This window comes from Juglans microcarpa x Juglans regia, chromosome 1S (assembly GCF_004785595.1).
Source record: "Juglans microcarpa x Juglans regia isolate MS1-56 chromosome 1S, Jm3101_v1.0, whole genome shotgun sequence".
NCBI classification, from domain to species: Eukaryota; Viridiplantae; Streptophyta; class Magnoliopsida; order Fagales; family Juglandaceae; genus Juglans; species Juglans microcarpa x Juglans regia.
Genome location: NC_054595.1, coordinates 16,681,143 through 16,707,819, shown reverse-complemented (window position 1 = coordinate 16,707,819; position 26,677 = coordinate 16,681,143). Strand labels below are relative to the sequence as shown.

At 35.6% G+C, this 26,677-nt stretch overlaps 2 protein-coding genes across 5 annotated transcripts; one reads left to right on the top strand and one right to left on the bottom strand.

The window, feature by feature from the left end:
* The first annotated feature begins 12,127 nt into the window (after positions 1–12,127).
* LOC121246917 (pleiotropic drug resistance protein 3-like) lies at positions 12,128–23,209 on the top strand. 4 transcript variants are annotated; one of them, XM_041145239.1, is made up of 24 exons: positions 12,128–12,616; positions 13,375–13,498; positions 13,630–13,715; positions 14,114–14,198; positions 14,531–14,690; positions 14,783–14,859; positions 14,932–14,985; positions 15,092–15,182; positions 15,530–15,831; positions 15,908–16,189; positions 16,289–16,602; positions 16,689–16,849; positions 16,920–17,023; positions 17,099–17,252; positions 17,338–17,481; positions 17,599–17,672; positions 17,771–18,103; positions 18,663–18,953; positions 20,108–20,191; positions 21,304–21,437; positions 21,577–21,804; positions 22,025–22,196; positions 22,306–22,560; positions 22,722–23,209. In XM_041145239.1, exons 1-24 carry the CDS (start codon positions 12,294–12,296, stop codon positions 22,986–22,988), a joined length of 4,299 nt encoding a protein of 1,432 aa, XP_041001173.1. In that variant the 5' UTR covers positions 12,128–12,293; the 3' UTR covers positions 22,989–23,209. The 4 variants fall into 4 exon arrangements, with proteins under 4 accessions (XP_041001173.1, XP_041001174.1, XP_041001175.1 ...); XM_041145240.1 differs by lacking the exons at positions 12,128–12,616; positions 13,375–13,498; positions 13,630–13,715 and having other exon boundaries at positions 14,160–14,300; XM_041145241.1 differs by lacking the exons at positions 12,128–12,616; positions 13,375–13,498; positions 13,630–13,715; positions 14,114–14,198 and adding an exon at positions 14,206–14,300 and having other exon boundaries at positions 14,538–14,690.
* A 433-nt stretch (positions 23,210–23,642) lies between these two features.
* On the bottom strand, positions 23,643–26,096 carry LOC121246919 (pentatricopeptide repeat-containing protein At3g06430, chloroplastic). The gene is made up of 2 exons (XM_041145244.1): positions 25,608–26,096; positions 23,643–25,145 (listed from the first exon to the last, which is right to left on the bottom strand). Exons 1-2 carry the CDS (start codon positions 25,980–25,982, stop codon positions 24,000–24,002), a joined length of 1,521 nt encoding a protein of 506 aa, XP_041001178.1. The 5' UTR covers positions 25,983–26,096; the 3' UTR covers positions 23,643–23,999.
* Positions 26,097–26,677: the final 581 nt, after the last annotated feature.

Below are 26,677 nucleotides of genomic sequence, written 5' to 3'. Positions count from 1 at the left end.
GAACAGCCCTCATGCCGTCCGGTGGGCCATGGACCATGTTGCAGCTAACAAAAGCAACTCTCTCACCGTCGTCCACGTTAGGCACAAAGGCAGTATCCAACATCGTAGGTACCCTCTCTCTTTCACATTTGATTAATGATTAATTAATTTGTTCGTACCTTATAACTAATTAATGTCCATTAACTAGGGTCAATTAATATATATTCTTGTCGAATTTATATTACTAGAATCCATGAGAAAGAGATCAGATAGGCGTGTCCACGACATTTATAGTTGAAAAAATCTATTCATTATCTATTTTTTCACTATCCTCTCATCATCTCATGATATGTCATTAAATGATATGTTCACAAGTGAAATATAATAAATAATTTTCAATCATCTAATGTCACATCATGAGATGATAAAAATTAAGATGATGAATAGAATTACCCGTCTCTTTCTTGTGTCCGACTCGTACATCGATGCGAGTTAAGGGCATCGACTTTGTTGGTGTGAGGGTCAGCAAGTCAATGGACTTTGTCCGACTTTTGCATCTCACCGAGTCAAGAGACTTGGCTTTATTGGCGTGAGGGTCGGCAAGTCAAGGAACTTGTGCCCGACTTCTGCATTGCGGCGAGTCAAGAGACTCGGTTTTGTTAGTGCGAGGGTCAGCAAGTCGAGGGATTTGTGTCCAACTTCTGCATCGCTGCGCGTGAAGGGACTCGATTTTGTAGGCGATATGGTCGGCAAGTGAAAGAACTTGTGTCCTACTTCTGCATTGCTGTGAGTGAAGGGACTTGGCTTTCTTGAAGAAGACCCTTGTCCATGCTAAAAAAGCCAAACTTAGTTAGCGTAAACAACCCAAATCACAAATGTGAGATTTGTAAACCTAAATCGCTTTGCTAGAGTGTGGTGAAGGTTGTAGGCATGTCGGCGAAGCCTGTGGGCAGCCATATTTCAGCGATGATGAAGATCCGGGTGCTCGTGATGCCAAGCAATTTATTCTGATGGAGGCACATTAAGACGCCCAAACGATGCCCAAGTGGGGCCATGTAGTTGGTGTTTCACGCCACAGGAACCAATTCTGTTAGTTCAAAAGAAATTCACACAAATTTTGAGAGAGACAAACCATGATGCTTTAGCTGTTATAGTTGACTTTTGCCTGACTGAAATTGTTCGTTGCTGGTTGCTGTTTTTATTTTTATTTTTATTTTTTTTGCAACTGAGTTTGTTTACTACTGGGGAAGTCGTCCCTCTTTAAGTATTTTTGAAGTGATGTGGACTTAACCATTTCTTAGAAAATTTTCTGTTCATTTTCTCTCTGGTCGTGTATTGTGGGTGAGCAAACACTGGGTGATTCCTTATTATCCATCATGTGTACCGTGCATGGCTCATGCATGGTGCACATTACACATATGCGGCACATGCATAAACACTGGTTGTTAACTGTCGAGAAGTTACTCGCCAAGTGAGGTGGTGGGCACCGTGCCTGCCATGTTTGTGGTTGAGGAACTCTCGGAAGCACAGGTCATGCATGTGGTGGCCGTGCATGTGATGTCGAGAACTGTGGCCTAGACACATGCGATGATCGAGGAAAGTGGGTGGCTTGGAAACGCATGGTCGAGGAAATTGGTGCCCCATCTATTACATGTGCACTGTGTGCGTGCCAGGGCCATGGTTGAGATACACAAGGTCGTGGAAAGTGGGTGGCGGGGAAACCCATGGCCAAGGAAGTTTCTCGCCAGGTAACCCATGGCTGAGGAAAGTGAGTGGCCCACCTATTACATACCCGCCTGTGTGCATGGCAGGGCCATGGCTGAGATACACATGGTTGAGGAAAGTGGGCGAGGAGCAGGTGGGAGAGATGCCCGTCACTGGCCGAGTGAGAGGCCATGCCTGCCACTAGGTGGTAGAGCAAGATCTCGGGCTGAGGAGGGGTGTCCTCCACTGGGTGGCCGAACAAGATCTTGGACCGAGGTAGGGTGCTGCCATTGGATGGTCAAGCAACTTGGTCAATGGAGCATTTTACTAGCGACAGAAATCGCCAACGGGCTTGGTAGTGCCTGGCTGTGATCTCACCAACTCACATGTTTTGGGAGAGAGGCTTCTGCCGGTTTCATGACAATATACACCCGTTGCCTCCTGCAGCACATGGCGTGCATGTCCTCCATCAACGAGGGACGGCTGGGCGGGGACATAAACTACCAGCGGGCCACGTGGTGGTCACCGGTAGGTTTAGCGGGCTTAACTGGCTGTTGTGAGCCTATCGAATGCACGTTGCCATGCACCTGTTAGGCACATCATGCTCAGCCCTTGGCGGCAGGGATGAGCCGGTCGGTGATAGAACCCTCCGGCGGCCTAAGTGGTGTGCTGCAGCACGCACCCACACTGTGCATGCCATGCACAGTCGAGATGTGCGTGGACAGAGGGCACTATGCACTTAAGTGCACAATGCTTGCCCGCTTGTGCATTGCACATGGTGTCAAAGATTCCAGGCATGCATGTGCGTGTGTACAATGCTTTTAAGTGCATAGTGATTGCCCATGCCTCCTTTCTCTTTGCACAGTGCATTCAAAGTGCACTTGTAGCTCAAGCGGCCGGGTAACTTGGGTTCCCGGCCTCACACGCCAGTTGCATAAAGAAGCACTTAAGTTCATAGAAATAAAAGTCGAAAGGCCAAGAATACTTATATGGAAAACTCTAATCTGCTCATTCAAAAATTATTTAGCGCGTCGAAAAATTGTCATTCTCCCACTTTCAGTGTGGAAAGTAACTCGAATCTCACAAACGATGCCAAATGTTAATGCATAAAAATAGTACAACAAGCCGGAAGGGAATAAAGAGTCATTTCTGATCCACTATGGCAATTCGAGTCTCGATCGGTGTGGCTTGGAGCCTTCAGCAGCGGTCCGGTGCGGCTGTACAACATTCGTATGTACATCCATGGTAGTGAATGGAAAATAATGCAGGAAAAATAAAAGAGATGAAAACACACAAATTTACGTGGTTCGACACTGGGCCTACCTTCATGGATAGTTTGGAGGGCAAATCCACTATAATATGAGTATTTTATAGTCTCTCATAATCTCTCACTTCTCACTATATTATGGAAGTCGGAGACCTATTTGCTGAAGGAGATATTCTCACTGGAGCTCTCGTTGCGAGGTTGAACGAGCTGTTGAAGAAGTCCCCCTAGAGTCGTATGGCCCTCCCATTTTATCTCATACGATCCCTCTTTCCGCGTGCCCCTCAGTAGTGGGGAGGAGTGGTGGCCTTTTTCTTTGCGTGTCTGCCTTTTTCTTTTCCACTCTCATTTTTCTTTTCCTTTCCGTCTCTTTCTATTCCCTTTCCTCTTACACCTTTGGTATTTTCCTCAATCTGTAGAAGACTTACGGTATTTTTTTACCATCACATGGCTTGTGTTTTATTTTTGTTCTATCATTTCCTTTGAATGAAAAAATATCATGTTTTGGTTTGCTATTGTTTTCACATTTGTTAATGCCAGCAACATCATGTCATGCATGGATATAACAGGCCATGGAACTTTTTTATATATATCATGCATGTCAATGGATGTATGGTTATACTTTCATTTGTTTACCCTAATGGCCGGTTATATGGAATTAAAATAATAAAAATAATGTTAAATATAAATCTAAGACATACAAGTCTCGTACAGTCTATTTAAAAAATATATATAACTCATCATATAAAAAAGTGATTTTTTTATTTCACAGTGCTTTCTTACTCTATAATTCTGGCCTCTCATGTCTGTTACATTCGACGTTTATGACATAAGAACCAACTTTCTCAAACTACTTTATACTAAAAAAAGAAAAGAAAAAAAAGTGAAAAAAATTATCTTTTTTATTTAAATAATACTATATACAGTCATAGTATTGTCCAAGGCAGGCATAAATTATAATTATATAACCAAAGTTAAATTGATGCCTTTCTCAACCTCAACCTTACTTTAATAGTTTCACATTGCTTTCGTACTCTCTAATTCTGGCCTCTTCTGTCAATTTGACGTTTATGAAATAAGAACCAACTTGCTCAAAATATTTTATACTAAAAAAAAAAAGAAAAAAAGTGAAAAAAGTTATCTTTTTTATTTAAGTAATATTATATACAGTTATAAAATACATAAATATAGTTATTTTAAAAAAGAATAAAGTCTACTATTAAAAAAATAAATTAATTTTTTTATGTGAATCTTATATTTATTTATCTTTTTTAAAATAATTATAAGATATTTATATATTTACGATTGTAATTATTATTTTATTATTATTATTATTATTATTAAGTTGCTTACGTACATAACTTCATTGACAACATGGTCAGAACGTGGTACACGTAGACAATGAAAAGGACAAAGAACAACAGAGTTCAAAGTGTTAGCCCAAGCGACAGTGATGAGAGGGCCCTTTGGGAATAGATAGACCAACAGACTAGGTTTCGTTAATTCCTCTCAATTTATTTTAATTTATTATTATAATTTTTTTAAATTTTGATATAAAATATAATAAATAATTTAATTTTTTTACATTTTAAAATAATAATAATATTAAAAAATAAATATTTTAATAATATTTTATTATCTCAACTTAAGTCACTTTAATATCTAAACGCAATCTAAAACTGTAGAGATTTTGAGAGGGGGGAGGGGCTCCCCCATTCACCAAGCTTTTCTTTCCTACTCTCGCATCATGAAAACCATTTGGTTGGATTATGTTGTTTTGGCATATTCCCCAATATACTTTAAAATGTTTGAAATATTCAATCAATGAATGCAAAGATAATTGAGTCGTCCTACAGCTCGAGGATGAGTCAAATATTTTATATTTTATATATTTTTTTAAATTTTTTATACCCTTAAATATTAAAAAAAAAACTATAACATCATTAAAAAATATTTATTTAATCATTAAGTTGGAAAAAAAAAAAAGAGAAATTGTCGGGACCCATCATCGGAACCCAACTCTCGGTGACTTTAGCTTTTTCCAAGATAATAATATAAATTTGGAGTTAATTTGTAGAGTATTATTTCAAATGAAATAGATTGCTACTTATGAATGCCATTTGCTAACTTTAATAAATAATTTTGTCAAAAAAAAAAAAAGGGTATGATAAATAGTTTTTAAATTTTTACTCTTCTTAAATTTTTTTTTTCTCTCTCTTTTGTCCCTTTTTTTTTCAAAAAAAGTATACTCCAACCTTTATAAACTTCAAATAAAGTCTTGGCAGTGTCTACTTTTATTTAAGAGAATAATACACGTTGCATTATTAAGTTATCACTGTATTTTGCACTTCAAACTATTAAAACTGACATATTATACTTTGTAACTAGAAAATTTAGTAAATAATATTTTTATAATTGATGGTTGGATCTCAATGGAGAATGCTAAATGCAAATCCTTGTAGTTCGAACCAGTAATGAGTTAGTTTTAATAGTTTTAATATTATAATGCAAAATATTTGTTACTTTTGAGGATAGAAGGTGCATTTATAATTTTATTCCTCTATTTGCCTTTTATAAGTATGATGTCGTGTTTCACAGCTCGAGTAACTCTACGGCGGCCCAATTCATCCACTTGGAACTGTGAAGGAAAGAGAGTTTCGGGGTAGTGAGGACACTTCCGATGCTAAAGTTATGCGATCTCCTTATGAGGATTATGAAATCAAAGTATCAAAATGTCTGAATCCCTACCCTTCTTGACGGAGATGGTATATATACCTGGTCAAGGGCAATCTTTGGAAAAAAGATTGTAGATGTATCGCTCCGTACTTAGGTTGTGTGTCCCTGCTAGCTCCCTCTGTGCAACAGATTTGTTAGACTTGATCGTGGCGACTATTGACAACCTAGGGGCACGTCGTGCATGCCTAGTCTCGGACTTCATTAAATGCGGCATGGCCCCGGTTAGATGCGTCCACTCCTTAGGCCTGTCTGGACGCCGGGGTTTAGGGATAGAGACTATCCTTGACCTCGCACGCTTGGATTGTCGGCCAATAGTGACGTCAGACAATTCTGACTCTCATCCTCTGGCCAGGGCGTGTTGCTCGACTGCTTCTCCTCTCAGGCCTCCTTGGTCGACTTGGTCGGGCCCACCCCTTGTCCTCGAGTCCTAGAACTGTTCAGGCCTTGTAGGCCGGCTAGGATGACCTAGCTTGACCCTAGGGATTACTCCCCTCACAATTAGAGATAATATATGCTATCCTATAAAAGAAGTAAAGAAGGGCTAGGTTTCAAGGATTTTTTTCATTACGCAATGATTTAAGTGCTTGCTTGGTAGGGGTAAAAGAAAATGGGTGAATCGGTAAATCGGACCGAACTGGTCCGGTACCGGTTTTATTTTTCTCAAAACCGGTCGCAATTGGTCCAATTCTAATTTTCTTTTTTCTAACATCGGATCAGACCGGTTCATATATATATTTATTTTAATTTTTTATATTGTATAAAATATGTTTATATGATTTTATATATTATATATAATATAAAATTATCTATAAAATAATTTTATATTATATGATAAATTACTAATTAATATAATATTAAATTTTAAAATCCTGTATAAATAACTATATATTATCACTATAGTCTGTTATATTAGTAGTTGTACTAATACTAATACTATATTACTATATTATATATTATAATATAATTATAATATATTATTACTATATTATTATATACTATAATATATATACTATATAATATATCGAAAAATGGACCAATTACACCCCTATTGCTTGAGTTTGAGTTTGAGTTTGAGGGATTAAAATATGTTTTTAACAGCTTAAATGCTCTTTTAAAGAAAAAATGGTATGTTTGAAAAATTTATCTTGATTTGGATACACGGATAAGACTCAAACAATCTCATCTCAGTTGTACTATTTATCTTATCTGCATATCTAAACACATATTCAACTATGTTTTAATTCATCTTTGCATTTTGTACGATGTGCATTGATGTGACAATTACTTTCCAGCCCCATCTGACACAAGACTGTTGTCTTGCACCTCACATCCCAAACACATGCACCTAACAATTGAAGGTAGCTATAAGTTTGAGATTTTATTACAAAATTCGAAACTAATAATTGGGAAAACAAATAACTTCCACATTTTTAATATATATAATTATCTATTAGATTTATTTTATTTTATTGTAATATATAATTAGAAAAATAAAGAAATAATTTTGGAAATATTTGAAAATATTTTATAATATATTTTATTGTAATATATAATTAGAAAATATTTCGTTTAACAAAGAAATGCTTTCATATTTGAGAATATTCAAATAATTATGGCCAATTACAAAAAATATATTTTGAGAAAGTCAAAATATTTATGGATTTTTAAATTAATAATCGATATTATTTATTTTTAATATATTCATAATATTTTCCATCCAATAATTAAATACTTCTCAGTAATTTGTGAGACCCATCACTTTATCAAATATCTAAAAATTAAAATCATTTAATCTCATTTCACTGTCAAAATATAAATTTTTTTACAAATCATCTCATCTCACTATTCAAACACATATTCTTTTATAAATTATCTCATCTTAATTTTAATTAAAAATTTTTATTATTATTTAAAATATTTTATCTCATTTCATCTAAACTGCATGAGCAAACGACACCATTTGTTTTAAAAAGCTGCTGTTGAAACGTTCTTGAAGATATGCTACATTTTTTAAAAACCACCGTAACTAACTTTAAAACCATTTTATGTATATGCTTACCAAACAATTGACAGCTTTTTAATAATAAAGTTTTTAAATAAAATTCTACAATTAAAAGTTCTATATTTTTTACCGTAACCCTAAACAGAAACTAAGAATCTAAGATCCGCTTGCCTAAAAGTGAAAAATGTTATAAGGAGTAATGCTATATGCAGTTGTAAAGTGTATAAATATCGTGCAGTGATAGAAAAATAATAATTATAATTATAAATGTGTAATCGCTGCACAATCATTTTTAAAAAAAATAGTAAATATAAAATTTATATAAAAAAAATTAATTTTTTAATAATAAATTCTATTCTTTTTCAAAACGATTATATAATACTTACGTACTATATGATTATATATAATATTATTCATGTTAAAGTAGTATGAAATTGAAAAAGAAACATGTAAAGATAAAGATTGATTAAAGACAGGCGGTAGTTGGATTACGATAAGAACATCAGCCCACTTTGCAGACGTTGAAAGTGGACACTCCATTTAATTTAATTTAATTTAATTTGAACGGTCTATCTATTTAAACTTGTCTATTTAATTTCAAGGATACACATTCCTTTTATGATATACATATATTAATGATACACATTTCTCTTTGGCACCTTCCTCATCATTTTTTTTTTTTTTACAAAAAAGGCGAGAGTTTCGAATTCAAAACTCTCTATATGCAATTGACTTGCTTCCTACTAAAACTTCACTAGGTAAGTTGCATTTTATTGAAAAATAAATGGATCAGATCGCTTCTAGTAAAGGGCTTTACCACCAATTTTTTAATCTTATCCATTCATTTGTTCAGCATGTATATTTAATGAGTTTTTTAACAGGATGTAAGGCAAATCTCTCCCCAAATGGAATTTACTTGCATCATATTAAAAACTCATTAAGTGCATTCTGTTGAAAAATAAATGGACAATATTACTCTTAGTGAAGAACTTAATTTCCACCAATACAATTTATTTATGTTTATTTGTTTCCATGAAATGATAATAAAAAGGGTGCATTTTGGAGTTGATTTGTAGAGTATTTTAAATGAGATAGGTAAGTACTAATAATGAATGTCATTTGCTAACTAACTTTGGTACGTCTTTTGTGTTTGTCAGTGTTCCCTTTTCTATCTACTTTTCACATCCAATCACTTTAAGTTGTTTTGCCTTTCTTTCTTTTCTGTTTTCTCGTTCATCTTTGTCTCTTTTTCCCAACTTTTATATACATTAAATAAGAATAAATATAGATAAAAATTATTATTGAGAATATCTATTTTATATATATATGATGTGGTATCATTTAAACTATATATCTTTCTAAGTGAGTGTTAGAAACAATCAACTAGAAGTAGTTATATAGTGAGTGTAAAGTGTGTACTACTACAATGACTTCTCTCTAGCATTACTCAATAAATAAATACTTCTTGCGTATATATACTTTGGGGTGGTGCTGCTCCCACCGCTCTGTTGGGCTCTTGCTAGTTGTTTTTTAATTTTTTTATATGTATTTTTTAACACTTATATTTATTTTAAGAAAAATTATAATATTATTAAAAAATACTTACTTAATCATTAAGTAAAAGTAATAATAAAAAAAATAAAAAAGTCTCAGCAATTACTTCATGCGGGAAGACTAGCATTTTCCATATACTTTTCTTTATGGGAATAGTACACATTGTGTTCTCAAGTTATTAATGTATTTTACACCTCAATACTTCTAACTAGCAAAAACTAACAAATAACACTTCGATCCAATCCCTACCCTTTTTAAGATCGATGAAAAATAAGTAACGTGACACAATTTTGATGGTTAGATTTTAACGAAAAATGCACTCTTGAGAAATAATCTAACATTGTTTGTAGAAAAAGTTTTGGGCATGTTTATAAAGAATGAGTAATTCTCTCTTGTAGAATCTGTTTTATGAGATGAGTTAGGCCCATAAAATTTTTCATGATATCAGAGCCTGTCACAGGATGAATGGGGGTTCACATTATTTATCCTGTGACAAAGATTAGAAAAAAATACTGGTATGCATGTAAGAGAGAATGTTAGGAATAATCTCATATTACTTGTGGACAAGGTCTTGGGCATGTTTATAAAAAATGAGTAATTTTCTCTTATAGAATCGATTTTATGAGATGAGTTAGACTCATGAATTTATTCATGCACGTTACAAATTAGTCTTGTTAGCTCGAAGAAGGAACATGCTAGTTTTAATAATTTGAAATATAAAGTAGCTATAAACAAGCAATGGTTTATGTTATCCTAGAAGTGAAGAATTACCTTAAAAAAAAAAAAAAAAAAAAAAAGAAGTGAAGAATTGCTCTATATGTTTAAAAGTTTTAATTTCTCCCTTATATTACGTGATGAAATAAGAATCTAACATTATTGGTTGGGCTAAAAGTGAGAAATGTTAAAGTGGTATGAAATGGATCAGATATGGTACTAACCCCTCAATAGAAACACACAAAAAGTGTAAAGATAAGACTGAAATGGTAGACAAAAATAGACAAGCTGTTGTGGGAGTACGATAAAAATATCAAACAACTTTGGAGTGGTTGAAAGTGGACACTTCATTTAATTTAGTTTAAGGATACACGTTTCAGATTTCTATCTTTTGGCAACTCCCCTCCTCTAAGGTTCATAGAGTGGGACACTTTCATGTTTTGGCTAAACAAAGCAAGATAAGGAAAATCCCATAAATTAATTATGCCAAAGAAGAAGAGTGGTAGCCTATGGCTAGACTATAAGTCCATTGCACTTGGGATTGACAACATTATAGCACCAGCCAATGGCTATACATAGCGTGTATGAAGAATAAAATCCTTCCCCACGTATATTGAGGATGGTGACTGGGCAGCTCATTGCTTGAATAACTGGTTGGGTTAGCCTTTTCACATCAACATGAGCAATGAATTATTGGTATCATTTCTGAATCTTGCTGAAGAATGTTGTCAGAAATTTCACTTAAAGTCATACCTTTTTTTAAGGAAATTCAGTATGGTGAAGTGAAAACCATTGGAATTAAGACATCATTTGCAGCGTAATGCACAAACAATATAATTGCAGAAACGATATTGTTACACAGACAGGCTTTAAGTTACACCATAACTGTGTTTAGGCTGCACTATATAAATAGTCATATGAGTCCTATTTGCGAAAAAACCCTTTAAATATATCATGTAGATGTGCCTAATGGTATCGATCTCAACTTGATACTACCACGTTTTTTTTTTTTTAGCGAAGAGGACAATACTCCAATACTGCGTGGTGCTTGGAGTGCTGTATTTTAAACCGGCTTGGCAAGCGTGATTTGCTAGTGGATATTGTTGAGTGTGGCTCGATTCTTGTCGAAAACGTCATTCTAGAGACTTGACTTGACCGTGGCTCGATCCTAGCTCGAGCAAATTTTGGCTCGACACTTTGCTCGACAGTCCTCTCAAGCGAACCCCAGATAGATTGTTCGCTCGACAGTCAGCTCGAGTGAAAGTTAGGCAGATTGTTCGCTCAATACGCCACTTGAGCGAATTTTCGTAATTAGGATTTTTCGCACCGTATAGTATAAATACATATTATTTTTCATTATATTGAGACTTTTGAGCGGCCAGAACAAAGAGAAAAGAGAAAGAACTCATTTTATGAGATTTTGAGTGCTCATTTTGTTTATTGAGGCTTTTGGGATTAAAGAGTGATTTGTTATAACTTTCTTGTACTCTATTTTTATGATAGTGAATTCCTTGAGACCAACTCTGCAAGTGAACGTAAGCTTGTTCAAGTCAAACTACGTAAATCTTGGTGTTATTTGTGTGATTGTCGAATCTTCTTTTATTTACTTCTACTTTTATATTTCAAATTAGCCACTGATAACCAAGTTAATCCCAACATAAACAATCTATTTGCAAGTCTGCTTATTGATACATAAAACACATCGTTGTTGTGGATGTCTACCACATCAGCTAGCATGAAAAATTATTAGTGTTGCAACTGTTTTGTCATAATTATAATAGACCTCATGAATAGTGTGTTTACACACAAACTTAATTAAAAATAACAAAACTGTTTTGATAATGATTAGGTCGTGGGTACGCCAAATTTTCTAAAACATTACCATCAAGTAGTTCACCGTGTCAAGTATCAAAAGACAGGTGTCCAGCGAGAGGCATTGTTAGGAAATACACAGTAATAAAATAAAAAATTACAATAAAATAAAAAATTCAAACAAAAAATCTAAGGAATGCAACGGTTATATTAAAAAAATCTAACTAACAAATACAGTCTATTAAAAAATACCAACAGGCAGCTGTCTTATTTTATTTCGAAAATCATACTTAGCAGCCTTAATAGACACAAAAGGCTGAAAATTCTCAAAGTCAAATGTCCATTAATTTAATTTCATTTATACCGATCATATCATCTACTACTTTGCATTGCAGTCCAAGGAAAAACCAGCGTATCTTTTCCATTTATACCGTTCTTGTCAACTTCGAGTTCCAACAAGTCGTCTACTAAAACTTGGAGAAGCCCAGTGGAGTGCTGCTCCAAGCAAAAACCAACACATCCATTCAAATGGAGTTATCCACGATTGAAGGAGGCATTCAACCACCATTTCAACGAACTGGTGCAGATTGTTTTATAGAGGAGGAAGATGAGGAACTTCAGTTGCAATGGGCAGCAATTGAGAAATTACCTACATTTAAACGGCTCAGAACCTCAGTGTTTGGTATTGATCACGACCCCGGAAGCAGTGGAATGGAATTTAAAGGGAAGAGGACGACAGATGTTACCAAGCTTGGAGCAATTGACAGACATCTTTTCATTCAGAAGCTCATAAAGCACATTGAGAATGATAATCTCCGGTTGCTGCAGAAACTGAGAGACAGGATAGACAGGTTTGTCCGGGTTTAGTTAATAGCGAAGTAGCTTAATCAGTTCCAGAAAATCTAATTTATCAGTTTTTTTTGTTCTCAAGTTATGAAAAGAATAGGTTTAAAATTGCATTTTTAAGAGCCCCTATATGCTAAATTACCGATACTGAGGCCATGCTTAAATTCCTGTTTGGACCTTTAATTTCAGTCTATCAGAGCATACCATCTTCCGCTAAGTATAAGATATCAGGACAGTAAACCCGTCAGGGTTTTATATATATAGATATATATATATAGTCCCACATCGACTAGTAGTAATCCTGCTAGTGGCTTTATATTGAGAGAGGCACCCTCTCTTGCACAAGCGTTTTTGTAGGATGAGTTCTACCTCAATTGGTATTAGAGCCAAAACCGATATCGCCGGGGGGTAGTAGGGCCGCTCCTGACAAGGGTCCATTGGTTTGGTAGGCGTCTGGGGCCTTTGCAAGGGACCCCCGAGGGGAGGGTCGAGTATGCGGGCCGGGATAGTCCCACATCGGCTGGTAGTGATCTTGCTAGTAGCTTTATATTGAGAGAGGCACCCTCTCTTGCACAAGCGCTTTTGTAGGATGAGTTCTACCTCAATTGTGTGTATATATATATATATATATATATCATGATCAAAACAAGAAAACTAACATTGATATATTGGTTAGATATATTCTTACTTATTCAAGTGTTTACAAAGAGAGATCACAAAAAACAAAGTTTACAAACAACATATCTTAATGTGATAATGCTAGGGTGAACGTAAAGTTACCCACTGTGGAGGTGAGATACAAGAATCTGTCTGTGGAAGTGAAGTGCGAAGTAGTCCAAGGGAAGCCTCTTCCGACGCTATGGAACTCTCTCATGAGTCAGTTATCAGTAAGTGTGCATTTATCCTTTATAATGGTAGATAAATCCTTGTCACTTTCCTGCCCAAACCTCTAAGTCATCAGCAAAAAGAGCTACAAGTTTTGTCTTATAAATTTAATGAAAACTTCTCTCTGGGACAGGTTTTTAAGAAGGTAATACGGTGCAATTCTCAGGAAGCCAATATAAGCATCTTAAAAGATGTCAGTGGCATCATTAAACCATCAAGGTAAGCCAGATTTTATTTGGGGGACATCACAAAGCATATATATATATATATATATATATACATTAAACAAAATCAAGGGCTGTGATTTGAATTGAACTTGTGGTAGTATTGACTATTAGTCTATTAAGGTAACGACTGACTTTGGCAGAAAGGATAGCAATGTAGGGGATGAAATGCAACACGTTTGAATAAGATTCTAATGTTAGATACTGGAATAGCACATAGTAAAGCTACTTTTGATTTAGATTCAGTACTAGGTTTCTTGAAACAGGCAAGACAGAAAAAGTTTACATGAAAGTCATTCAAATTTATCCGAGTCAGTGAAGTTATAAAAATCATGTCAAGATTCAATTTACGGGCCAAAATTGTTTACTCCTAATACTTCTCTTTGAATGCAGGCTTACACTTCTGCTTGGTCCCCCAGGCAGTGGGAAAACGACCTTGTTATTGGCTCTTTCCGGAAAGCTAGACCAATCTCTAAATGTGAGCAATTCAAAATGCTAGAGTAGAAGAGCTTAAAAGCAGTGAGATAGTAGGAAAGAAAACTTCATTCTTAAACAGTTCAAGATTATATCATGAAGTATGGTTTGTACAGAAATTTATATCATGTGACTATGGTCTGCATGATCAGCATTCAGACTGATTCATTTTGTCCACATCAGAATTCCATTGGCTTTTATATTCCATAGGAAATTAATCTTATTTATGGTTCATACATGATAACAAGTAATTAATCTTATCTATACTTCATGATTATGAGAATCAGATTTAAATGTCACAATCTTTACAATAATCCTCAGCTTTTCCCTTCTTAGGTTGCAGGGGAAATCTCTTACAACGGTTACAAACTAGATGAGTTTGTTCCACAGAAATCATCAGCTTACATAAGCCAATATGACCTGCACATACCTGAAATGACTGTGAGGGAAACAATTGACTTTTCAGCGTGCTGCCAGGGTGTTGGAAGCAGAGCTGGTAAGGCTTATTTTCCTTCATGCCTTCATTTCCAGGGTACTCATGCAATGAGTTCACATATTTGAAGTTAATTTCCATTTCTCTGTATGCAGATATCATGATGGAAGTAAGCAGAAAAGAGAAAGCAGCAGGAATTGTTCCTGACCCTGACGTGGACACTTATATGAAGGTAATCCTTTGTTTGTAATACTTTCCTGGAATTTGTTGGAAGGTATACCAGACAGTAACATGATACTTGCAGGCAATAGCAGTTGAAGGACAAAAACGAAATCTCCAAACGGACTATGTTTTGAAGGTAGTTTTTCTTCAAGCAGAGCTAGATTAATGTAGGTAATGGAGAAGTTCAAACAAGATGTTTTTTTCCAACGTGATGTGTAAACTACAACATTTTGGCCTTTTAGATCCTTGGACTGGATATCTGCAGTGATATAATGGTTGGCGATGCATTGAAAAGAGGCATTTCGGGTGGCCAGAAGAAAAGGTTAACAACAGGTTGTTAACAAAAGATTATGTCGCTAGTTAATTTCCTTTTGCATACAATTTTGCAGTCCTAGTACATCTCAGACGATCCTATTCTCAACCAGGCCTTCTTGAATTCTCTCTTCCCATGAATTCACGTCTTCAATCTATACATATCAGGCATTCTATTTATAAATCTTGTAAGAGTTTTTCTTGAACATAAAAGGAATCATCAAAGCTTCATCTTTTTCTCAAACCTTTAGTTTGGAAATTGGAATGTGATAGCTCCACAATTTGTTAAACCTCTTCCCTAGTGAGAAAGTGACTAAAATACTTCCCATGCAAGCAACCAAGATTTTCATAGCTACTTTGCCTGGCAGGGGAGATGATTGTTGGGCCCTCAAAAGCTCTATTTATGGATGAAATATCGACTGGATTGGATAGCTCCACAACCTTTCAGGTTGTTACCTGTCTTCATCAATTGGTGCACATCACTGATACAACTGCATTGGTTTCACTTCTTCAACCAGCTCCCGAAACATTTGATCTATTTGATGAAGTGATACTGATGGCAGAAGGGAAAATAGTATACCATGGTCCTCGTAGTCATGTACTTCAATTTTTTGAGGATTGTGGTTTCAAGTGCCCAGAAAGAAAAGGTGCTGCAGACTTCCTTCAGGAGGTGAGAAAATATCTCTTTTTCTCCTGTTGACAACAGTTCTGATCGCCTCATATCTTCTGATTTCAACCGTCTACAGGTAATCTCCAAGAAGGATCAGGCACAATACTGGTACCATGCTGGCCTTCCCTATAATTATGTTTCAGTGGATCAGTTCTCTGAAATGTTCAAAGCAAGCGATTTAGGACAGAGGTTAAATGATGAACTCTCAGAGCCATATGATAAATCTAAGAGCCACAGAAATGCTTTGTCGTTCAGTATTTACTCTTTGAGAAAATGGGAATTGTTCAAAGCTTGCATGTCCAGAGAGCTACTTCTCATGAAACGGAACTCATTTGTCTATGTGTTCAAGACAGTCCAGGTTATAATTTAAGCACAAGAATTCTTAGCGTGGTGCTGTACAGTTATACTGCCAAACCACATCAAACTAAAATGTTTTCAAAATTCCCTTATTCCGCAGCTTATCATCACTGCATTTATTGCAATGACTATATTTCTACGCACTCAGACGACTGTGGACTTGAACAGTGCCAATTATTTTTTGGGCGCTCTATACTATACACTTGTCAGACTCATGACCAATGGAGTTGCAGAACTGTCCTTGACAATCACCAGACTCCCAGTGGTTTACAAGCAAAGATCATTCTATCTGTATCCAGCATGGGCTTATTCCATCCCAGCATCTATACTGAAAATTCCATTTTCTCTGGTTGATTCAATACTTTGGACAGCACTGACTTACTATGTTATTGGGTATAGCCCTGAAGTAGGGAGGTAACTTTTAAAATCCATACAAAACATTAAAAGGATAAATCTCTCCCCTTTATAATCTTTATGATTCATATGTGCAAATGATTCAGGTTCTTTTCCCAGTTTCTTTTGCTGTTTGCCCTACATCTAGCATCAACGTCTATGTGTCGTTTCATCGCCTCAATTTTCCGGACTATGGAGACTGCATCAACTTGTGGCGCTTTGATCTTAATGACACTTTTCTTGTTTGGAGGCTTCATTATTCCTAAAAGTCAGTGCATCCATAATTTGTTTTTAAAGGGATAACAGCTAGACTACTTACAGAGTTTTCTTCTTTGCAGCCTCTTTACCACCTTGGCTGAGTTGGGGCTTCTGGCTTTCTCCCATGACTTATGCACAAATAGGCATAGCGCTAAATGAATTCCTTGCTCCACGATGGCAAAAGGTAAGCTGAACAGGACAAATGCTGTTCCCTTGTTCAGAAGAATTTTTAAGTAGCCTGTCCACTCTCATTTTGTAGGTTTCAAAGGGAAACACGACCATAGGGACGGAGTTTCTAACCAGTCATGGCTTGAACTTTGAGGGCTATTTCTATTGGATATCATTAGGGGCTTTGCTTGGGTTCACCATACTTTTTGATGCAGGCTTTGTCTTAGCCTTAACTTACTTGCCAGGTAAGTTCTTTTTACTAGAGAAACAAACATAACAATTGAAGTTCAAATTCCATTTAGTTCACCTATAAGCTTGTCATGAATACAGCTCCTAAAATGTCTCGAGCTATTATTTCGAAGAAAAGTATTTCTCAGATACAAGAAAAAAATGGTAGCAGAAGTAGGACACAACTGGATAACCAATCAACTCTAGGTACCTTTTCCAAAGCTACTGAAGAGACAAAAAGTTCTGGTAAGATAAAGCTTTGAGCTTATAACTTCTTAGCTAGTAATAAAAAGAACACGATTCCTAATGCACTGAATAAACTTTGGTTATTAAATGATAGTAGAGAATGTGTTGGTCGTACAGGGATGCTGGTCCTACCATTTGAGCCTCTGACAATAGCATTCAAGGATGTGCGATACTTTGTTGATACGCCTCCGGTAGTCAAATTCAACCAATGAGTTACATTTGATTTTTGTTTATTTGAACATTAGAAAGAAAGGTTTGATTACTTGTCAACTTCATCTCTCCTGCACAGGAGATGAGAAAGAAGGGTTTCAATCAGAAAAGGCTTCAGCTGCTTCGAGATATTACAGGAGCATTTAGGCCAGGAATTCTTACAGCACTTATGGGGGTCAGTGGAGCTGGGAAAACGACTCTCATGGATGTCCTTTCTGGAAGGAAAACTGGAGGTATTATTGAAGGGGATATAAGAATAGGAGGGTATCCCAAGATCCAGAGTACATTTGCAAGAATATCAGGTTACTGTGAGCAAAATGATATACATTCTCCTCAGATTACTGTAAAAGAATCAGTGACATACTCAGCTTGGTTGCGGTTGCCACCTGAGACTGATCCAGAGACAAAAGCTGTATGATATCCTCTGCTTCCCCTCCACATTTATTATTAATAGTATTACTGTATTATAATTCAAATTTCAAACAATTTCTAAAGGGAGTCAAAACTTTGTGCATTATCATCATAACTAAACCAATCCTCTAACAACAATAAAGACAGGCTTCAAGAGTCTTTGGCAAATACACTCTAATTTAAAATTCATAGTAAACATTAGCAAACAAAAAAGACTTTGTGGATTGTTTAGTTATTACGCTCAGAAATTTGATGACTTAGAGACTTGTGTCCACTAGTGTTACACATTTAGATGGCCAACTACTTTAATTGGATTGAAATATATGGAAGAAACAAGAGAATGATATAAACTTAAATGCACGTTTAGATAAAGCTAAAAATCCCTGAATATCAATGATGCATATAGCACAAACAAACAATTACCGATGTTTGTAGACAAACAAAATTTCTTTCAGAGGACACAGCTTTACTGTTATATATACTTCTATCTATTGACACAATCGATTAAATATTATGATGCACTCATTACTCATATCACTCTATACAAATCTATTATGCAGAGATTTGTAGAAGAAGTCATTGAAACAATTGAACTTGATGATATAAAAGATTTTTTAGTTGGCATTCCCGGCCAAAGTGGCCTATCTACCGAACAACGTAAAAGGCTAACAATTGCAGTGGAGCTTATTTCCAATCCGTCGATTATATTTATGGATGAACCTACGTCAGGTTTAGATGCCAGAGCAGCTGCAATTGTAATGCGTGCAGTGAAGAATGTAGTTGCCACTGGAAGGACAACAGTTTGCACCATCCACCAACCAAGCATTGACGTATTTGAGAATTTTGATGAGGTAAAAGGACTAGCGTCCCCATGAGTTGGTAACAATTTTCCCTTGATGTCTTCTGGCCCTAAAATCATAAGTTATTTCATTCTTCTTGGCCCCAAGTATGCTAAAGGGTTTTGTATAGGTAGCATATTGTTAGCATTTGTGACCTTGGTATGACCTTGAACACCCAGATATCAAATGGTTACAGTAAATGTGCTTTGCTAGTGCTTAAATCTACCTAAAGCATATTCCTATATTCTAGAGTTAGCTAGTATGTAATGATATACATATTACATTGGAACTGAACTCAAAGGTGCCTAATCCAAAGTATATGAGGATGAAGATTATTAACCGATGTTTTCACAGCCATGGTATACAGATTGTTAACCCATGATATACAGATCACATTAAAATTCAACTCAAAGGTGCCTAATCCAAAGTATTTGAGGGATTAAGATTGTTAACCCATGCTTTCACAGCCATATCATTAGTTACCTTGCAAGATAATGTAAATTACTTTTTACTACCTCAATAATTTTCAGTAATTGGGGCAAGTAATCAGTCTTTGTTATCAAAATCTGATATATTATGTGAATACATCTTATTTTTCCACATGTTTTCTCTTTTTATGTCACAATGAGTACATGAATTTTTTTATTCGGTTAATTTTTTCAATGCCATGATAAAAGCAGAGTACAATGCATTGACATACAATTAATTGTTCAAAATAAAGTAAAGATTAACTACTATAGTACCAAATTTCCTTTAAATTGATTGTTGTAGCTCTACTTTATGAGTGAATCTTCATTTCATCCGACCTATTGTTCTCAAGCAGCTTGCCCTTCGGTTTTTTTCACATGCACAAGGATGAGGAATCTATAATAAGTTAATAACAATATTGATCACTCTTCAGTCTGAAATTATGTATCACAGTGCCTAGAACAAAATTATAAATATAACAATTCCAAGCAATCCATAAATTTTTTACTTTGGATTGGATTTATGGTCGTAACCTTCCACTTAAAGCATGAGTCTTCAAAATTATATATTTTTTTAAGATAATACAAGACACAAGTTGAGGCACATGTTTGTTCACTGCAGAAAAAAATACTATAATCTTTCCAGTGTTGCTATTAGATGGTACTTTATACAACTCAATAGATGTTCTTTTGGTGCAGTTGATTCTAATGAAAATTGGAGGACAGATTATCTACTCTGGAATGCTAGGTCGCCATTCAAGTAAACTCATTAAATATTTTGAGGTAAGCACAGATTCACAATTAGCAATTAGCAAACTTCTAGCTGCAACATTAATGCACATTCATTTATCTGTACATATGCTGTTCCTTGCACCAATACACCACAGATTGTTTCTAACATTGACTTTATACATAATAAAAATGACACTTAAGAAAGAATTATGTTGGATGCTGAAGTGATCTGAAACAGCAACATCTTTAGATAATGAGAGACACTTTTAATTGGTGACTAATTATACAAAATCAGAAATCAGAAACAACATTGTCCGATAAGCAGATACCAAGATACTATCATGAAAGCTATTTTATCATCGTTATGAAGATGATAACATACACTTATCAAAAGGCATTTATACACACACACACGCACACAAACAAACAGTATGGAAGGACTAATTAAAGTGAGTTTAATGAATGGTGGCATGATCCCATGCAAGTTCCTTTTTTCAGTATAGAATTAGCATCCAAGAGCTTACCAGAAAGGTAATCAAAAGACATCAACATTTATGTATATGAAATGGCAAATGACATTGGACCATCATAAACGATGAACAATATGTTAAAAAAAAGTTACAATATTATTCTCCAGTGCATGTGTTCATGTAAAAGTTAAAATCTACCAAAAATAAACCCTAAATTGAATCTTGACTCCCAAGAAAATGTTATTTAATGACTCAAAAATATTTGTGAAATAAGTTACAAATATATGTTTTTTTTTTTTTTTTTTTTTTTTTTTTTCGGATAAGTACAAATATATGTTGTTGTCTTCTGTATATTGCTTAATCCAATATTTTATAGATCAATTCCCAGATTGCTTGATTTATACCTACATACAATGGTAGCCTCCTAGTCCTCTCTCGACTCCCTGCAAGGAAGTCTCGACTCATAGCTATGGTGGAACTGGTTATAAGTATTTACTCATTGTTACCATCTGTAGAATGGAATATAAGACTGGCAAAATACTCAAAAATTAAAGTTGCTCGTTCATGTCAACTACTGACTAGTCTTTTTTCCCCACTTATTTACATTTGTTTTAGCTTCCAACAATATCGAACACATACATTCGTGAAAGTTGATATAGATTACTGATTTGAATATAAATCACCATTCAACAGGGTATTTCTGGTGTGCCAAAGATAAAAAATAATTATAATCCAGCAACATGGATGCTAGAAGTTACTTCAGCTTCAGTAGAAGCAGAAATTGGTTTAGATTTTGCCAAAATCTATAAGGAGTCACCTCTATATCGGTGAGTATACATTTACTAGAAGGCATGTATCACTCTATCTCGCATGAGGTTAAACTGTTCCCTGTAGTTTAGACATTTTAATGTAAATTCTAGTTCGATTGTAATTAATCATAGTATTTCGGTTGTCCTTGCATTCTAGTGACACCATCGAGTTAGTACGACAGCTGAGTGAACCACAGCCAGGATCAAGTGACTTGCAGTTTCCCTCTCGTTTTCCAGAAAGTGGCTGGGTTCAGTTTATTGCATGCCTATGGAAACAATACTTATCTTATTGGAGGAGTCCTGAATACAACTTGGGACGTTTTGTGTTTGTGATTGCTGCCGCACTGGTGTTTGGGGCAGTCTTTTGGCAGAAAGGAAAGGAGATGTAAGCTTCTTTACATGCACGCTTTCCTTAGGATAACAAAAAGTTCAAAATCTCTGATATGCATGGCCAATAGTAAAGTTCATTTAGCTAAGTTCCTTCATTGAATTGCATCTAACTATTTTTTTATGCCATTTGAGGCGTTCATCCAAACTTCCCTAGTCTAATTTCTGCATTATTATGGCCTGAGAAGCATCTAAATTCCTTATTTTCTTTTCTGAAGAAAAACTGAGCAGGATTTGTTCAACATACTTGGATCCATGTATAGTGCTGTAATATTCTTAGGCCTAAACAATTGTTCATCGGTTCTACCATATGTGGTAACTGAGCGCACCGTTCTGTACCGGGAAAAATTTGCTGGAATGTACTCCTCAAAGGCTTACTCATTTGCACAGGTTTCTGACATTTCTACCAAAGCAAATCAAACGGTTGTTTTGTTCAGTAGATAGTAGTAACAGCAATAAACTTTGTTTTTTTTTTTTTTTTTTTTTTTGAATGCTGTAGATGGCCATCGAAATACCTTATGTGCTGCTGGAAACAGTTTTGTATGTGGCCATTACATATCCAACAATAGGGTACCAATGGTCAGTTTACAAGCTCTTTTGGTACTTCTATGCCACATTCTGCACTCTTCTATACTTTGTGTATCTTGGGATGCTGATTGTTTCATTGAGCACAAATCTCGAAGTAGCTTCCATTTTGGCAACTGCAGTCTACACCATATTGAACCTTTTCTCAGGCTTCCTAATGCCAGGACCGGTACTAATCCCTTCCAACTCTTATATAACTTGTCAATCGCATAGGATACTGGTTTAATTAGTACTCTTGTAAACAGAACTGGACAGCTTAGTTGTTCTTATACAATCTAGCACTTACAGTCAAGCTAGAGACAATAACCATGTTACTTGATATATTTACAGAAAATTCCAAAGTGGTGGATCTGGTGCTATTGGATTTGCCCTACATCTTGGTCCCTGAATGGCCTGCTGACTTCACAATACGGAGACATTAATAAAGAGATATTGATCTTTGGGGAGCTCAAGACGATTAGTTCTTTTCTTGAGGATTATTATGGCTTTCAACATGATCGTTTAGGCCTTGTGGCCTTTGTTCTCATTGCTTATCCGCTCATTTATGCTTCCCTGTTTGCCTATTGCATAGGGAAAGTAAATTTCCAAAGCAGGTAGAAAGGATCTTAAAATTGTTTCCAAGTTATCGATAATGTTAGAAGTTGAAAAGATCTTTACAACATTTGTTATAGTTCGTTGGAAACGTGGCTTTTCAGCTCATGGCAAGGAAAGGAAGCATATGTATATATACATATCAAATGTGAACTAGCATGACATAAGTATATGATTATTTGGAATTTCTAGCACATGGCAAGGAAAGGAAGCTTAGTACTTTAAAATGCCATTCAAAGTATGAATTTGCTAATCCCTCCATGTCATTACACGTATTCACCTAGTCTAACATATCTATCTATCAAAATGAATAATTTGGACTCAAAAGGTACAATTATAACGGCGATTTATTTATAACATATTTTGTCTCATTTCAAAGTATTGCCGAGTTCTGACAAAACAGTTCCCGTGATATGAAACCCTTACTTTGTTAAGAGAAGTACTACAGCCACAAAGAGATCCCTTTTGTAGGACTTTTTATGGCTAAAGTATTTCTTTTTGGTTATTCTAGGATATCACTTTCTAAAACAACTAAAATACACCCTTATAAGGGACAGCGTTGTTTCATAAAAAGAAAAAAAAGGTTTAAGTGCGCGCAAGCATAGGCTGCTCGCATGTGCATATATAACAGCAATTTCCTTTTAAATTTAGAACACGGAATAAAGGAAATATAGCCACGCAAATGGTATTTCATGAGAAGAAAACGTTAGATTTTCAAAACAATTAAAGAATCACCTCAAGTTTGTAGAGAGGCACTAATTACCTCTATCAACACATCAACCATGTACATAAGGTACCTAGATAATTCCCCCTTAAATACTACGAATGTCTAAAGACTCTATATAGTACTTCAACAATGACATGAAGGCAGAGCAACTGTTGTTATCCATCTCCGAAGCAAAGTTTGGACAAGCTGATCATTCAGTAAACACCATCAATGGTACCCGGTACCTTGTTAAAAGAGTAGTTCACCTGGGCCTGAAAAAGTAGGATATATAGAGAAGTGGCAGCATGTTCTCAATTGATCTCAACCATAGTTTCCATTGTAATGACCTCATCACTTTCATTACCATCAGCCATCATTGCCTGCTGCTCCTGTTCCAAATCATAGATCTTGTCAGTCATACCTTCGTTTCTATATGCCTCCACCATGATAGAATATGTTGTGGAATTTGGTTGACATTGCTCATCTTTCATCCGCTTAAAAACCCTCTCCATCTCCACCAAATCCTTCGCTTTCACACACGCTGATATAACTGAATTATAAAAAGAGGTATTCTCAGGTATCTCAAACTTCCCAGCTAATTGAACAGTGCTAACCACCTTGTGGAATAGACCTGCATTGGCATATCCATTAATAAGACAGCAGAATGTCTTGGTGTCGGCTTTCATTCCCTCAGCACGCATCTGATCAAATGTGTACCCCATGTTCTTTGCATCCCCTACATCTGCAAAAGCCTCAATCACATTGTTGTAAGTAGAGGTCGTCCATGGAAACTGAAGCTTCCTCATGTATTCCATAACGGTTGACATTTTATCATACATTCTTCTTTTCCCATAAGCACCAATCAAGATGTTAAAAGTACGTGTTTCGGGCTCAATCCCAAAATTCCGGAATTTCTCGTACCATCTCTCCATCATATCAATCTCACCATTGTTACCAAACACACTAAGGATGGTGTTCATGGTCCAGACATCAGGTTTGCAAGTTCTGCTCTCCAGCATACCTGATAGCACTTTCTCCATTTGGTCATATTTCCCTACCCTGCCATACCCACTTAACACAATGTTTTGGGTGACAGTGTTTGGATTTATTAACCTTTCAGCCATTTCTTCATACAAGGACTCAACTAAGTCGAATCGAGAAGTATCAACACAGGCTTTTATTAAGGTACTGTAAGTAAAAACATCAGGTTGGCAATGGGGGAGGGTCTTCATTTGGTTAAGAAGCGAGAATGCCTCGTCAATTTGATTGCTCCGACAATAAGCTCCAAGTAAAGCTGTGTAGAGTTCAGATGTAGGATCACATCCTTCTTCAACCATTGTGTCAAAAAGTTGACGAGCGCGAAGGGGTTGGCCAGATCTTCCAAGCAAAACCAGAAGTTTCATGTAAGTCCCTTCTTTAGGTTGATAAAAGGTCTGTGCTCTGAGCATCTCAAATACCTGAGCAATCACAGCAGCCACAGTTGCATATAAGAACTCTACAAACCAGGTATATTGATTCTTATCTATCCATACGATACTAGTTATAAGATGTGAACAACAAGCGATCAATACATGAGAGGTGAAATAACTAAACGGCTATGCTTTCTTCTTTGAAACTATGAAAAACCCACGTCCCTCGTTGAGTTATTATGATAAGAATATAGACTCACACGTTGTCGCAAAGAAAACACAAATCAGTTTTATTATATAAAAAAAAATCAGAAAATTTAAGCAATCCCAACTGAGAGGATAAAAAGCATTTGCGTTGAGCACCTGATATGAAGTTAAAGGAAGAGATTCAATAGTTGCACAATTCACAAATTCAAGTTCCCAGGAACCAAGTACATAGAAATAAAAAGAAGCTGATATAATACACTGCCACTTAGAGCGAAACCCAAAATCTTAGAAGCGTAGCCATACCTCAAGGGCTTGGAGCCACATCTTCTTTTGGATAAGTTCTGACAAGGCTTCGGTGACAGTGTTGGCCCAGGCCTTGGCGTTGTTCTTGCGGTCCAACTTCTTCTTCAGATTTTTAATGGGTGTTTTCTTCCCACTACCCCGTGTGGATGTTTCTGAAAACCCAGGGAATTCCCCTTCCTTCCAGTGCCTTTTTTTAGCCACCGAGGAAGACGAAGACTTGGGATTGGTGATCCTTTTCTGTGGAGCAGCGAAAGCGCATCGGAAGGGCCTAGATTTTGGGTTTTGGGGTTTGAGGTTAATGCTGGAAATGATGTTCTTGTTGAGGTGATCGTGAGGGAGAAGCGAAGATGAGAATGAGAGGGATATAGAGGCCATGCTCCGACACAGTACTTGCCTCCGATGGTGAAAGAACGAACAGTGTAATAAAGTGGGGTTTTAGAAGCAGTGGGTACTTGAATGGCTTCTTTTACCCTTATCCTCTGCTCAGCTTTATTTACTATTTATATCCAATTTCATTTTATAACTATCAAACAACTTTTACATTTCCAATTTCATTTACATTTTCAATTTAGAAATGATGTCAACAACTTTTCTATAAATTTATTAATAAAATGTTAATTCTTTATTAAAAAAAATTATTTCTTATTTTATTTATTGTGTTTGAATTTAAAAAAATATATTTTATTATGTAATAGTTGTGGTTTGGTTGTCATTGTATCGTTGCTAATTCTCGTAAAAAAAAAAAAATAAAATAAAATAAACACTATTTTAAGTGATACACATCCTTCGTAGCTACTACTTGTGGGATGTCAGATCATGAAAATGATTTATACACAGTACTTTTTAAAATATGTTTTATAATAATGTATTAAATGAAGGATAATTTTACATTTTATAAAAGTAACATTACTTTACAAAAATATCATTATTTTATGACAATTATTGTGAAATATGTTATTGTGAAATATGTTATTGTGAGAATATGTTGTGTGTATCAATACTCGTCAGACCATACAGATCTAAAATTAATCGTGGATTAGGTTGTGGTGTTTGTTGTGTAATCTTGTGAC

Coding starts and splice junctions, on each gene's coding strand:
- LOC121246919 (XM_041145244.1), bottom strand. CDS start 25,982: ATGGCCTCTATATCCCTCTCATTCTCATCTTCGCTTCTCCCTCACGAT. Junction 25,146..25,607: donor TGTGGCTCCAAGCCCTTGAG/GTATGGCTACGC, acceptor GTGATTGCTCAG/GTATTTGAGATGCTCAGAGC.
- LOC121246917 (XM_041145239.1), top strand. CDS start 12,294: ATGGAGTTATCCACGATTGAAGGAGGCATTCAACCACCATTTCAACGA. Junction 14,860..14,931: donor ACGTGGACACTTATATGAAG/GTAATCCTTTGT, acceptor TGATACTTGCAG/GCAATAGCAGTTGAAGGACA. Junction 16,190..16,288: donor ATGTGTTCAAGACAGTCCAG/GTTATAATTTAA, acceptor CTTATTCCGCAG/CTTATCATCACTGCATTTAT.